The 16,183-nt window shown below is 43.3% G+C and overlaps 1 protein-coding gene across 1 annotated transcript; it reads left to right on the plus strand.

The window, feature by feature from the left end:
* The first annotated feature begins 1,124 nt into the window (after positions 1 to 1,124).
* LOC121278785 (tribbles homolog 2-like) lies at positions 1,125 to 15,763 on the plus strand. The gene is made up of 4 exons (XM_041189236.1): positions 1,125 to 1,168; positions 8,966 to 9,353; positions 10,042 to 10,334; positions 12,748 to 15,763. The coding sequence occupies exons 1-4, from the start codon at positions 1,125 to 1,127 to the stop codon at positions 13,214 to 13,216; spliced, it is 1,194 nt and encodes a 397-aa protein (XP_041045170.1). The 3' UTR covers positions 13,217 to 15,763.
* Positions 15,764 to 16,183: the final 420 nt, after the last annotated feature.

Below are 16,183 nucleotides of genomic sequence, written 5' to 3' on the forward strand. Positions count from 1 at the left end.
GTGGACGTCGCTGGCTAGGCCAGCATTTATTGTCCATCCCCTAATTGCCCTTGAGAAGGTGGTGGGTGATGAGCTGCCTCCTTGAACCGCTGCAGTCCATGTGGTGTAGGTGCACCCACAGCGCTGTTAGGAAGGGAGTTCCAGGATTTTGACCCAGCGACAGTGAAGGAACGGCGATATATTTCCAAGTCAGGATGGTGTGTGGCTTGGCGGGGAACTTGCAGGTGGTGGTGTTCCCATGCATCTGCTGCCCTTGTCCTTCTGGGTGGTAGCGATCATAGGTTTGTAAGGTGCTTTCTAAGGAGGCTTGGTGAGTTGCTGCAGTGCATCTTATAGATGGCACACACTGCTGTCAGTGTGGCCAGTGGTGGAGGAACTGAATGTTGAAGATGATGAGTGGGTTGCCAGTCAAGCAGGCTGCTTTGTCCTGGATGGTGTCAAGCTTCTTGGGTGTTGATGGAGCTGTACTTATCCAGGCAAATGGAGAATATTCCATCACACTCCTGACTTGTGCCTTGTAGATGGTGGTCAGGCATTTGGGGAGTCAGGAGATGAGTTACTTATTGCAGAATCCCCAGCTTCTGACCTGCTCTTGTGGCCACAGCATTTATATGACTGGTTCAATTCAGTTTCTGGTCAGTGGTAACCAGTAGGATGTTGATAGTGGTTGATAATGCCATTAAATGTCAAGGGGAAATGGTTAGATTCTGTCTTGTTGGAGAAGGTCAGTGCCTGGCAAGAATGTTACTTGTCACTTATCAGCCAAGCCTGAATATTATCCAAGTTTTGCTGTATTTGGACATGGACTGCTTTAGTATCTGAGGAATTGCAAATGGTGCTGAATATTGTGCAATCGTCAGTGAACATCCAAGAATCAAACATGTTCTATACTAGGAAGGGGTTTCACTGCCTCAATATGCAGATGGGTGTGTGACCATAAACAGCAAATAATCTGGATGCCCTGGAATTAGTCATGGCGCTTTCATACTGCACTACTCCTCAATTCCACCAGTCCCAACCTCACCCCCCCACTACCATCACCCCTTGCCTTCCACACTGACCAGCAAGAATCAATCTAGCTAATTGAAGACAAGGGTAATGCCTCCATATCATGACTACTGTTAATGGCCTGGGCACAGATGCAAAGTGCTGATACAATGAGAACCAGGTAAGAGCAAGAGCTTGCATTGAGTAAATCATGGCATTCTCAAAGGTCTGAACATCTATGGAAGAGTCCTACAGTACACCTCCGAGTAGAATATGAAGACAACCCTAAATGCAAAAAAACCTCTTTACATCTTGCAGATTCTGCCTTTAACAAATTTTTGTTCTCTGAATGATGGTGAAATCATCCTATTGCATTACATTAGTGCCTGTCCTTTGTGTTCATTTGACCTACTTTAGTGGTCCCATGAGGTTGTGCCACTGTCACTGAAGTCTGGAATGTGGAAGATTGCTAATTATTCATTGAAACATTGCAGAGGGTATTGTGAGTGACCTTAAACAGCTCTGCCCTTGAGGTCCAGCCGCATATGACAAGAATTGAACATAGAAGTAAGGATATTATGCTCCAGTTATACAGGGCATTCGTGAGACCCCATCTCGAATAATGTGTGCGATTTGGTCTCCTTTTTAAGGAAGGATATAAATGCGTTGCAAGCGATTAAGAGGAGGTTTACTGGATTGATACCTGGAATGAGCAGCTTGTCTTATGAGGAAAGGTTAGACAAACTGGGCTTGTTTCCACTGGAGCTTAGAAGAGTGAGGGTGACTTGATTGAAGTATATGAGATCCTAAATGGTATTGACAAGGTGGATGTGGAAAGGATATTTCCTCTGGTAGGTGAGACCAGAACTGGGGAGCACTGTTTTAAAATTAGGGATCGCCTTTTTAGGACAGAGATGAGGAGAATTTTTTTCTCTGAGGGTTTTGCAACTTTGGAATTCCCTGCCTCAGAAGGTGGCGGAGGCGAGGTCATTGAATATTTTTAAGGCAGAGGTAGATGATTCTTGTTAGGAAAGGGAATCAAAGGTTATCAGGGGTAGATGGGAATGTGGAATTCAATGGCAGAGCAGGCTCAAGGGGCCGAATGGCCTACTTCTATTTCTATTTCGTATGTTCGTGTACTGCGTGCCTCAGCATTGAACATGTTGTGGATCTGTAACAAAGGTAATGGGTCGGAGGTTGGCAGGAGAGCAGGCATTCTTTTATCCTTAGAGAAGACAGCATATGCCTCTCCCATGAAAGCAGTTACTGCCATTGAGATTGTATCTCTATAGTCCCCTTGCTCTGTGTGAGAGCAAAGTGAAGAAATGCAATGATACTTTGGAAGCTCCTAAATGTGGCCTTCTTCATGAAGGCCTGAGGAGATGCTAAACCCCAGAACAATGATGGCAGCAGTCTGAGTTCCCAGCAATTCTATCAGAGCTGTCGTCAGATGCAACTGCTGCTATGTTTATTAGCTGACTAAATACTCAGTGTTTTAATTCACGATCTCAATGTTGTGCTGGACAGCTCCACACAAGCTGGAGCTGGACACTTCCATGTTCTGTGCCATGATGTGCAAGCTCTTTGGCAGCTTCCCAGTGAGGTTCGAAGGCCCTGGTGTATAGCAATTAATCTTTTAATGTAGGTTTTCAAAGTTTTCATTCATTCCCTCTGCAACAGGGCTAGGGTGCATGCTGCTTCCTAGGCCGTTCTAACCCCTTCCCATACTCCTGCACAGTAGTGCTTAGTGTGTCTCCTAGTGTAGAGTTATCTCATGTATCCTCTATTGGTGTCAATCTCTGAGTTGGTGCTTTATAGGTGAAGAGATTCTGCGTCTTCAATAATGCTGCCCTTGCCCAGCACCTTGTCCCCTGGTTGCTGTATGTTTGCTTTACCTGAAAGGGAAGAGAGAGAGAGAGAGAGAGAGGGACAAGGATTAGTATTAAGTACCAAGCACAGGTAGAGAGAGATAGTGGCTGCTGAAACCAGCTGCACTTTGTCATGTATAATATGATGTGTGAAGGTGAAATTTCAGTGGAAAGGTCAGAGTGTAAGATGGTCAAAAAGATGCGTCCTCCAGCCCTGCCACTCACCATGACTCTGACACATCCCATCCCTTCAATCCATTCAATCCATGATGTTCTCCTTGAAGGGGAGGGGACTGTAATGGATGCACTTGATCCACATTATTAGTTACCAGCTTGCCCTGGAAGTGTTAGCGAGATGTTTTGAAGACGTGCATGTCAAGTTAAAATAGTGGTGTGAGTGGAAAGGTTACCAGAGGTGTAAGGACATGAAAGCAGTTGTGATGAGAAATTTAGCTGGTGTAGAGTGTGGCGTAAGAGCTGCAGAGGCGGGAATGAAGTGTGCCGTAGTGATTGGAGGAGATGGAGAGTGTTATAAATCAGGACAGGGAAGTGTTTTGAATGCTGGGGCTATAGGTATTGCAAGGTTAAGCACAAATAGATACAAAATCTGGGTAAGAAATCTTACCTTAGCAACCCTGGTCATGCCTTTAAACTTCTTCCGGCATTGCAGCCAGGTCTCCTGGCATTGTCCTGCTCCACTACCTCTGCCAAGTGCTGGTTATTTAAAGTTATGTGTCTTGGAACAAATTCCGAAAGAATTGGTATAGTTGGCTGAAAGTTGACTTAAAGCCTTGAGTTACAGCCAGTCAAAAACAATAACATTGACACAGTTACATCATGGACATGACCAGACCATGTGTAACATGCCAAACTAGGAGAAAGCTCTGCCAAAAAGCATGATTGTCAGAGGGACCTGGAGTTGGAGAATGCCTGGATCTATGGCACTTGAAAGGTTAAACCAAATCTTATCAGAATAAACATTTTATTACTGATTCTTCAGAAACAGATACCCAAGGAATCTTGACTGCTTTTCTCCATATTTGGCCAGGTTCAAATTCTAAACTTTAGATGCCATTTTCTTTATTGTAAGAATAAAGCTATAGATAATTAAAGATATGTAACAGTGTTCTGACCTTCAGTTTAATGGTAAGTGTTTCACATGTCTAATCCACTTAGTTTCCCATTCCTTCCCCTGTTCCCACATCCTTATTCGTTTTCCTTCTGACTCATGCTAGTCCTTCACCTAAGTACCTATTCTGCACTTGAGTCCAAACAGCGGGCTGAATTTTCCTGGTTCCGTGGAGACAGGTTTGGAGGTTTGCCTGGGAGCAAAATTAGAGAATATCACGTTGGGGAAACTGTCCGACATGATCACACCTTCAAGCGATCACTTGCCCGGTAGCAGTGGGTAGCTAATTAGGCTCAGTTAAGTTCCTATTTAAGTGCAAATTGGTGACACCGCCAGGATCTTCCTAACGTCGGATGGGTCGCCTGCTGATTTGAAGCCCGTACCTTGCCTGGAGGTGGCCTCCTAGCAGCTGGCCAAGGGGCCAATGAGGCCTCCTTTAAATTCACCCCCTCCTGGAGATGCGGGTATCAGAGTATCACAACTGTGACCATAAGCCATCCTGCAAAGGGGTTCCCTCTCCACATTGATGAACTGGCAGTTGTGGCTGCCTTTATTTTTTTGCACAGAGGGCATCTCTATCTTTAGGTGCCATGTTCTATTACCTATATTGGCAGCACCCACCTCTCCTTGTGGGCCTGGTGGCTGGACATCACTGCAGGCTCTCTGATTGGGCCTCCAAGTTCTCAGGTCTGCTCACTGTCCTTAATTGGATGGGGCTACCAGAGGCGGCTTCTTAACTGGGCGCCTCTGGAAAAATTGTGGCTGATGTCTTGCTGCAACTAGTTCTGAGTTCCTGGCCCAGAATTGAGACCAGCATTGGGATCATGAACTGATAAGTAAAATTCATCCCAGTGATTACCAGGCACCCATTTCACCATAAAGCCTGTCAAAGCCAAGGTCAATGCCAGCCTCTTTCCAGAACCATGCGTATGTAAGTTTGAACAAGACTCAAGGGACTATAATTTTATTGCCATTTTTAGCCTAGGAACTATGAGGCCAAATTCACATCCTCAACTGCTTATTTGTTTTAAATAACTAGATTTTGGACAGTAATCACAGAAATAGGCATCTTGCATTTATAGAGTATTTTTCACATAACAAGACTTACCAAAGTGCTTAAATCATATTCACATTATTCACTTTGATGCCAATGATGCTTTAAGTACTATGATTGAAATGTAAAACAATTGCACTCTTCATTTGATCATTAGATTTTGCAGCTGTGTCTATATTGTAGTTTAAAAAAAAGACTATGATGCTTGCTCTCTAGTTTATATTATTATATAATATATTATCATCAGAATGTTCTATGTTTAACATCAATCATTCTTCTTTGGAATAACAGAGAATTTCCAGTTTTCCATGACTAAATTATCTTAATTCGAAAAAAATTCCAGTCTATATTGACTGTTTCAGTTTTATTTTGCTTCCTGTTTTACTCCCCTGTAAAATACAAGAAAATGAGTATGAAATTCTGACCCCACCACAAAACCCCACAATATAATGATTAAAAAGGCTATTCCAGTCATAATGAAAATGATTCTTTTTATACAGCAGAAGTTTAGACACAATTCTACAGGGGAAGTGAGGATGCAAAATCACTGACAATTTAAATTCCATTGCATTGATACACAGTTTGGTTAGTTTCTTTGTTTTTCAGATAAATTACTATCTACAAATCATTGGTCTCCTATGTGTAGTTATTATAAGTCAAAGGTTATTATTTGTCTCCTAACCCCTTCTGTCTGGAAGCTTCTCCCAATCTTCTGATGTCTTTCTCCATTTCTTTTTTCTGGTTCTCTACTTTTTCACCTGTTTGATCTCTGTTTTCAATGTCTTTTGTATCTTTTTACAGATTTTCTACCGCCCTGTGTCCTTTAGCTGGGGCAAGTGTTGGGTACATGGAACTTTTGAATGGTGGAGTTTTGGAGGAGTTGGAATTTCTGCTCAAAAGCTAGTGAGGGGAACACTGGAGAAGTTGAGTGTGAATAACAAATACGAGCACGAGTCTTTCTGAATAGGTGATGGCGAAGTAAAGGCAGAGATGGTGCAAGATGGTCTGGTGATGGATTGGATGTAAGGTTTAACATCCAGATAAGGATCAAGGTTGTGTAGCAACTTACTCAGTCTAAGCTAGCAGATGAGGGAGGGGGACTGAAATCAAGGAGAAAGTTGCATTGTTGGCAGAACCCAAGAAGCATGGCTTTGACATTTTAGTGTTAGGTTGGAGAAAATTGTGGTTCATCCATGACTTGACAAACAGTTAAGCAACACAATGGTGACTATTGGGTCAAAGCTAGTAATGGAGCAGGAATGGCCAGCCTACATGAGGAAGCTGACCTGACACTTATGGGTAATTTCATTGGTGGGGTAAACTGAAGACAGTGGGACCAAAGATAGAAGTTTATAGCATTCCTAAGGCGACCTTGTTGGGCAGTGAGGGTGGAGTGCGGAAAAGGAGCTCTGAGACAACACATTCATATCATGTTAAGACAGGTAGGAAGCAAGCGCAGTGACATTTTTAGTTATTTATGCCATTTCCCCAGGGTCTTGACTGACCACCCATGAAAATTCCAGGCAATTTTTTTGGGAAGTTCCCAACTCTGACCTTGTCACCAGCTTTGATCCAGCAAGCACTAATCGGTAGATACAGTCATCATTATGTTGTTACGAATGCTTATGCAGTAAAATACATTCTTACCAAAGGTATTTGCTGAGTGTTCAACTTAGCAAAGGACTCACTATCCTTCTTTTCGAGAGCCAAAATAGAACACTGGTCTCCCTCATCGATGGTTGTAGAATTTTGTACCACTTGACGGAACAGAAAAAATGATTCTGTCTAGACACCTGTTTTACAGGAACAGAAATTACCCTTGTCAAGAAATAGCTTGCTGTGATAGTTGGTGAAATGCATCCAATCATGTGATCAACTGTCTGGAAGAGAGTCTGTAGGTAGATCCTCCATCCATTCAAATATTAAAATAACTACAATGCAGGCAATTTTTAAAATGAAAATTTCACCCAGCCGCTCCAGAATGTGCTGAATTCTTGCAGGGCTTCTAGCGCTTGGGTACTTCTCTCATGTCATTGTTATGAACTTGTCTGTACACGGAGGATGATCTTCAGATATTCAAGCATATTTGACCATATTGATTAATTATGCCAATGGGGGCTACTTTATATTACTCTGTTATGCACACTGTGTTATAGTATCTTTACATCTATTTGAAAACAATTTCCAAAGGTTTTTTGAAGATAAACTAAGATTAAATGGCAGTGCATAAAAATCATTTGAAATCCTATTTCCAGTTTTTCCTGAGGTTTCTGTGAAGGGCTGTGGGATATTGTACTAAATTAAGGACATTACATGCATGCACTTTATTGCTCCTTTAAACCTATATCACATTCAATCACATAAGCCTTAAGCTTTGGAATTCACTCCTGAAACCTCCCTGCCTTTCTCTCCTCCTTTAAGATGCTCTTAGAAACCCCGTTGACCATCCTAATGTAGGTCGGTGGGAATTTTATTTGAGAATATTTATTGAAATATCCCCACAACACTTAAAAAGGATTTTAGTGCCATTAAATATAAGTGCATACACATCCGATTTAGTTTGTTTGGCTTTCTCCTGGCCTAAACCGTTGATTGTGTTGACTTAGGGATGCTGTCATCCGACCCTCATTGCCATCTGGGGTGGGGAATGCAGTTGTGTTGAGGAGACCTGCGGGAGGTGCTGATTTAGTGACAGTTAGCACCGTGGCCTCGACGTCAAGAGAGTTGCCTAGACTGGAACCTTGCGTCATTCAGGGAGGCCATGTGATGGTGATGATTGTGTTTAGAGAGAGAGAGAGGATCGAATTTATTTACCGTAATATATGAAAGGTTAGATGTGCATCTGCAAATGAAGCGAACAAAAACTCTGATGAAAACTCGGGTATTTTTAGTAACACTTATGACCTTATCCTGCATCCTTTAAACCACCACTATGTTTGGTACCGTATTCCTAATTGGTTGAATTGTGAATTTCCTAAATTAAACTCGCCTTTCTTTTAGAGGAGGGGGAGAAAACATTGCAAGGGTTTGTTTCATTTGGGGTTTATTTTTTTCTCTCTGGTTTTCATTGGAAAGGACAGGGAGAGAACCGACTTAACGCGGCGTTCAACACCTGCGGGCGGTGCCAGATTGCGTAAATGTAGCAGGCGAGCTTCTTCTTGGTGCAGGTGGAGGCTGTGAAACTCTAGTGTGTTCTTGTCGCTTTCTGGCAGCGAGGGCGACTCTCATTCAGCGTCTGATGTTGCAATCTCCCAGACTGTTATATTCAGCCACACTGTGAGCCAGCCTGCATTCCACAGAGACACACACATTCTCTCTCTCCCTCTCTACCAATTACTGCAACTTTTGCCAAACAGGGAAACTGCTCTTCAAGCTTCACCTACAAGCCCATTCCAACCCAGGGGGACTTCGGTTCAAATTTTGCAATGCGCTGCTTCGCCTGGACCGCTTACTGGAGAGAGTAGTTCACCAGTGAACACCTTGCACACAAGCTGGGATCTTCTGCAGGAGTCGCGAACTTAATTCGGGGGAACGGATACACAGTGTGTGTGTGTGTGTGTGTGTGTGAGGGGGGTGGTGGTGGTGGTGGGGGGGGGTGGAAGAGGGCAACAAAAAGAAACAGTCCCCCCATTTCATCCCGGAGCCAACGACTTCAAGGGGGTTTTCGTCGAGGCGGATGAGTTCGACTTGTGCAAACCGATTCGCCGATCAGTCACTTTAAAAATCGCTCTTTGTTGAGGCGGAGTGGGGGAGAGCAGCTCGCCATTTGGATCCACCGAGGAATGCAAAGAGCGTTTCTGCAGGTCCCCAACGCTTTGGACATATCCTGCAATCTTCAGCTCCAGCGAGACTGAGAGAGAGAGAGAAGAAAAAACCACAGGGGATAAAGAGACTTTGTGTGTGGGGTGTGCGCGCCTTTTCCCCCAGGCTCCCATTTGGAAACCTCGTGGATCTCGCTTTCTTCTACCCACCCCCCACCACCCCCCCCCCCCCCGAACCCCCCCGCCGCACCGAGCAGCTTTTAATGAGTTTAAACGTGCAGAGAGCGAGCCCCATCCCGATCCCCCGAAGCGGCCGATGGAGACAGAAACGGGTGGAGGCGGACGAACCTGCTTCCAAGTGCCCGCGGCTGAGCGACTCCCCACCGGACAGCGCTTACTTCCCCTCCCCGGGACCCCCCAGCCCCGCTCAGCGCTGCCAGTGCACCTCGCAGGCGTCGGCGCGGATCGGGAACTACATCCTCCTGCAAAACCTGGAGAGGGACACGCTCTTTAGGGCCATCAGCAGCCACACAGGAGAGGAATTCGTTTGCAAGGTAAGAGAGGGAGGGAGGGAACGCATATTTTAAAAAAAACTCTTGTTGCAAGTCGTGAGTTGCAAAGTCACATTTCAGTGTTTTCACGTTTAGAGAGAGAGAGAGAAAAACAATATTAATTCTGCGTTTTTCTTAGCGACGCGAGCCCTGTCATGAATGTAACCCCCGGGACTGGGTTTAAAAAGGTAGGAGTTTGTGCAACTTGTGAGTTATTTTTTTTTATTTCCACTGCTAAGTGAATGCAGCCGTCAGATTTGAAGAGCCCATTCAGTGCTGCCACCGTGCGTGGCCAGCAGACTGCAGCATGCCTTCTCCACACGAACCGGGACATTTCCCAAAATAACGATGGTTTTGTTCCATTGACGGGCACAAATCTGTATTTTTACTTGTGCATCGCGTTGAATTTAGGCTGACAGATCGAGCTCTCTCTCTCTCTCAACGGCACATGTAAAATCAAGGAGTGCAGGGAAAATTCAATATCTGTTGCAGAGTGAACCTTTCAAGTCCAACTTTGAATGACTTTTTCAGAGCTTCGCTTTCGTGTAACTTTTTTTTGCTTGTTTTGCCGACTGTTTTGAGTTTCAGCTGCTTAAGATTCGCACGTTTCCAATTATAAATGCTAAATCATTTTTTATTGTTGAGGGTTTCACATTTTGTTTCTTTGTGTGTGTGTCTCTCTCTCTATCAGGTTTTTGACATTAAGGGTTACAGGGATGAAATCGGACCCTATCTGCAAATCCCAGCCCACGAGAACATCACCGCGATCGAGGAGATCATTCTGGGCGAGCGGAGGTGCTATGTGTTCCTGGAGAAGGGGCATGGTGACATGCACTTGTACATGCGGAGCTGCAAACGGCTGGGCGAGGAGGAGGCGGCGTATCACTTCCAACAGATTGTCTCAGCCGTGGCCCATTGCCACAACTCAGGCGTCGTCCTTCGTGATCTCAAACTTAGGAAATTCGTCTTCGCTGATGAGCAGAGGTGGGTCTGTCGAAAGAGGTGCAGGGAGATGCCTCCCAACAAATGGTGAAATGATGTGATGACATTGAGGGAGTAACCGGTTTAAAATGGATTGGACTGACCAATCCTTCGCTAGGATAACCCTGTGTGTCCAATAAACAGATATGAATTGATTCGAAGGCTGTGAATGCTTCAAGTAAGGCTCATTGTGTTTTCTCATAATGGGCGATGCTGTGTCTGTAATGTAATCCGTACTGTGACATGGGACGGGGTTTGGTACAGTTACCTTTTTGAAGGATTTTAATGCCCTATTAATACACTTTGTAAATAAACAAGACTTGATTGAGAAAGTAATCGACATTGTTCAGTCGTATTATTTTTCCCAATCTCAAATAAGATTCGGTGTTTCCTAAAAAAAACACTAAAAATAATTCTTTCACATGCACAGTGACAGCGTTGCTATCTGTTTCATAAAAAGTAACATCTCGGAACGGTGATAAGTAAATAAAGCTGCAAATGCATCAGTGAATCTGCCAAAATATTTGGCCAATGCGCTACTGTCCCTTTTTGGTGAGATTAAATCTTGTAAAATAGTGCACACTTCATTTCATATCCAATGTGAAAATATATTTTATGCACAGCTAGAATTGTAACATCTTGAGATACTTAACTTCCAAACCTCGTTAACCTTGAAATGAATGGAGAATCCAGTAAACGTATTCCTTAAATGAGGTCACCTTTTATAGAATGTATATGATGCTGTACATAGTGCAGAGATGTGGAGGCAAAAATCTCAGAATGGATTAACGTGACTAAATGTTTCAAAACAGTTTATTACGACGGAATAAAACACATTGCACAAGTTTATCAAACATTTATAGACTGGAGTTGGGCAAGTGCAGGTTTACTGAAATGCTATTATCTGCAGTCTTTTTAAATTAGTAAATTATTAATAGAAATATTAAACTTTTAAAATTGTAGTTAACATTTGCACCCGGTTTCGATGGCTGTTAAACCACGGGTTTAGCAATTGCGCTGATTGTTAACTCCAGCTCTGTACATCTTTTTGCTCTTTTGATTTCTCAAACGATTCCTGCAGCCTTTTGGAACGAGAGAGCAGGTTCTGTGCAAGTTGTAAATGTGTCCTTCATTGCAAACAAAGGGCTTCGTTTAACCCCAACTCTGTAATGGTTCTTGTTGGGCTAACGCAATGAATTAAGTTGCGACGCAGTTATTGGACGTTGGTGGTGGGGGGGGGGGGAGGCTTTCAAAAGTCACCATCAAAATGTAATTCTGTTTTGTTTTTGGTTTTGTTTCCCGGATATGGTGAGAACATGGACCTCGCCGCCACATGGAGTAGTTGAGGCGAATGGGGTCTGTGCGCAGGGGAAGCCAGAAACACAATGAAAGGCTATGCTGAAGGGGCTGCAGAGGTGAAGAGGGGTTGGGAGGAGGCTGGTGGAGAATTAACACGGACGGGGGGGACGGGACTGGTGGGGTCGAAAGGCCTATTTCCGTGCTGTAAATTGTATTTGATTCAGCATATACGAGAATATTCCTGCGACAGGAGGCAGTGGGTCGCATTATTTGAAGTGAGCTGGGAATGAAATTGCAATCCTGCTTGCCTGTGCTAATTTTTTTTGCGACAGGCATTGGACAGGCTTTTCATGATGTGCTGCAGATTGGGCAACACATGGCATGGGTTTTGCAATTGAAGGTACTCTCCTTGTCAAAGCAGGTGTTGATTGATTCAGTGTCGTAAGGGACTATAATACACACACACACACACACACACACACAACAGCAGGCTGCATGAGTCATGGTTTCCGTTTACAAAACAGGAGAGCTGAGGGTTCTGCCCTTTCCACGGCTGCAAGTTTCAGATATAAGGACATAATCCCCCGCAATCGATTTGCCCTCTTCAAATAAAAATAGGATTAAATTGATGGTCGTATATAGAATATAATATATGTGTGTGTGTGTGTGTTTATATTTTTAAAAATCTCCACATTAGCCCTTCACTTAATATCCAGTAGCTGTCATTTCAATGCAGTGAGCAGTGTGCAAAGTGCTGCCCTTAAACGCCTCAAACTTACAAAGCAGTTACAATTGGGGCATCATTAATATTGAACAAACGTTGAAATGTGTGGTAAATACTGTTAGCTGAATTTCACTTTCAACCGCAAATAAAAACTGAACATACGTCAGAATTGTGATGGCAAGAGTCTGTCCCTACCCATGCACTAAGATAGATATGATTTATTTTTAGCCCATTCTGTTCACAATTTAGACCATTAGGCCTGAGCAAGCACTTTTTATACACAGTGTGGGGTGGGGTAGTTTAGCTTCACTCAAGGACAGGGTTCCCCTCTCAGGGTTTTTTTTTAACTCTTACTGCACAGGGGGTCTGATCGTTTCTGTGCTGTTCCCACAGGACGAGACTGAGGCTCGAGAGCTTGGAGGACGCTCATATCCTGAAAGGAAAGGACGATTCCCTGTCTGATAAGCATGGATGTCCGGCTTACGTGAGCCCGGAGATACTGAACACGAGTGGATGTTATTCCGGGAAGGCAGCCGATGTCTGGAGCCTTGGTGTCATGCTCTACACTCTGCTGGTGGGACGTTACCCCTTCCACGATTCGGACCCCAGTGCCCTGTTCAGCAAGATCCGCCGAGGCCACTTCTGCATCCCGGACAGTGTCTCCCCCAAAGCCAAGTGCCTGATCCGCAGCCTGCTGAGGCGGGACCCCCCGGAGAGACTGGCTGCTAACGAGATCTTGTTGCATCCCTGGTTCAGAGCCGCCTGCCAGCAGCCGCAGCCCGAGCAGGACAGCCAGAATTCAGACCAGACTGTCCCAGAGCTTGAGGGCGACAGGCAGGAAGGCAGCTCCCTTTTCTGTTGACCGGTGGAAGGACTCGAGAAACTTTTTGTAACTCACCGCAGGAAGAAAGGCAGAAAGCCAAACAGCCCATCCCAATCCTTTCTCATTAAGAAGGAACCTTTGTACATACTTGCACATGTAAACTTACACCAGTTTGAAACGGGCATTTAAATCTTTCAGTTTGGTAGTATTTTCCACAACATGAGACCTTGACCCCAACTTAAGACCAGTTCAGATTACACAGGCAGTAACTCAGTTTGTGTTGGAGTTATTTGTTAAATTTCACCATATCATCCACGCCATCCCTAACTTATTTATTCATTTAAAGGTTTATTTAAAAGAGAGCAAGTGCAACCACTTTAACTTATTATGTTTGTGTAACCTTGAAATTGTTATGAATTTGTTAGTTCCTGTATAATCGGTTGTTTTGTTAAAACACTTTCCTCCTGTGTTTAGGTTTATTTCAGGTAGGTCCTTCTGGCATGAAAAGCTGGGTAGGTTTCTGCATGGCCATTGGGCTTGTGAGTCTGGGCTGGCGATCGAGGTGATCTGGCAGCAGCTCTAGGTCATCCATGCGCAGTGAGGGAGCTCTCTTATTGCACACTGGTAGGGCTGAAACTGCTGGAGCAGTTCACAAGTTCAGCACTGAGCCAGTGGTGTACAGCAGCCCTTACCATTCAACCCCATGGCTACCCAGTAACATGGGCCCAACACGTTGCTCAACCAATGTAAAGAATATAACTTGGCAATATGACAGGGGTACCCTTTACCTGGAGGATGCTTTCTAGCTATGCACTATACAGCAGCCATTACTATATTGTGTAAACATATTTAATAAATGGCAGTGAATAAGTCCAAGGCAGCTACACAAATAGCCAGGAACCAGATGACATTGTATCGTACTTGAGCTGCACCTTTCGACTCTGTGATGTCATCTGGCCCCATTGGTTATACAGCTGCCTTGGTTAACTGTTGCATAAGGCATACAAGACTATTATAACACAGTAAAAGATTGCATTATTTTTCAGTAAAGCACTCTCTTATCAACCCATACTATTGTGGCTAAGATCAGAAACTTATTAAAAAACCCCTTTTCATCAAATAACACAAACAATTAATCTTATTGCCCAAGATGACTAACAACGATTTGGGAATAATTGGCAACTGGTAAACCTCAGAGTAGTATTTACCAATGGGAAAGAGAAAGGTAGCTTGTGTAACATAAACAAAGAGGGAAACTATGGGATGTGTTCAAGGGCGTAATGTACTCTCGGGATTTGGAGTTCTGGGTTAAGAATGACACAGCCTTGTAACACACTCCCAGTTATCGGTTATTAGCTGTGTAAAGGTGGCATTGTACTAGAATGTGAAGATTGGCAAGAGTCAGGTTTAAAATCCCTGAACTTTAGTAGTTTTTTTCTGATCTACAAGCCAGACAAATCCAACTTGCAGGCTTGGAGATATATTATGGTCAGTGCAGCCACTCTGAGATATTGTCATTCTTACAAAGGGGTAACGTAGGTCTATATATTTTCATTTAACAGGGATTATATTTTAATTCTAAAAGTGCAAACATCACACACATTAAGCTAATATTTGTGGAAACAGCCAAAGTGTTGCATTGTCCATTGCTTCCTTCGATGCTGCTGACCATTTCAAAATGTGTTGCAGATGCCACGAGAACCTGCACTGCTCATATTATTGTAAATGACTTCCCAATTTTCCCTGCAGGAAGTTAAAGTAGGACCTTTTAAATGCAAGTGTGTTAAAAGGCACATTTGTCAATACGATGATAAGACAAAGATATTAAAAAGTGCGCATTAGAAAGCACTGACGTTACGCACTCGTTACCCATGACCACTCTAGAACTTTGTCAAACTGTAACCGTACCTTGACTGTATTTTTCATTGTTGTGAAACATCACTAAAGATATCCCAACTGTACCTAAATGTTACACACTTGATCCTCAGTTGAAAGGTGACCATTATTGTTTTTGCTATGTCTCCTTTATTGTCTTTGTAGAGTAATTATGAAGATTTTTTTTTTAAATGTGCATCCGTTAAAGAGCTCATGTATCAGTTTTGCAGCTTTTGAAATTTGATCACCAACTGCAGGGGTGAAACCAAAGGTAACAATGGGAAAATTAAGCTTGAGTTAGATGTCGCATTTTTCATTAACTACTGTGTATGTTTTGTTTATACCTCATGTACAGTGGACATGTAATCTGTGTCTTGTCTTGCATATCATTAGAAAATATCTTACTGGTATTGTGTAAAAGATCAGTGTAAATGTGAATTATTACAAGCAATATTAGTCAGATGAAAATCATGAGGTTTGAGGTTTAAAAGACAGTGAAATATTTCTGTTGCACTGATGTTCTCATGGTTGTGGATCTTATAGTATCTGTGATACAAGTTTTAAAAAAAATAAGACTACTGGGAAATACAAATCTTTACTGGCAGCAATGTCCTGCTGAAGAATATCAAACACTATTTTGAAAATGTAAATATGTGAATATGTACAGCTGTAGATGAACAGCAATAAAGGCAAAAATACATGAACAGATAATGGTTTGTGTGCCCTTGTATGTTCTGTTGATGTAAGTGCAGTGACAATTGGATGGTAAACTCATATTATTTCATTTTTCTTTGTGTTTGATTACGACAACAAGCACGTTAGATGTTTTTTTCCACCTGAATTGTTGTAGTACACTTTTCCAGTAATCTGTATCGGGCCATGCTGATTGTTGCTGACATTGATGGGCAGGAAGTGCCTGCTTATCAAGAATTTATACGTGCATTACTTACAGAGTACTGAAAGGCCTGGATAGAGTGGACGTGGGGAAGATGTTTCCAATAGTAGGAGAGACTAGGACCCGAGTGCACAGCCTCAGAGTAAAGGGAAGACCTTTTAGAACAGAGATGAGGAGAAACTTCTTTAGCCAGAGAGTGGTGAATCTATGGAATTCATTGCCACAGAAGGCTGTGG

This window comes from Carcharodon carcharias, chromosome 6 (assembly GCF_017639515.1).
Source record: "Carcharodon carcharias isolate sCarCar2 chromosome 6, sCarCar2.pri, whole genome shotgun sequence".
Classification (NCBI taxonomy): Eukaryota; Metazoa; Chordata; class Chondrichthyes; order Lamniformes; family Lamnidae; genus Carcharodon; species Carcharodon carcharias.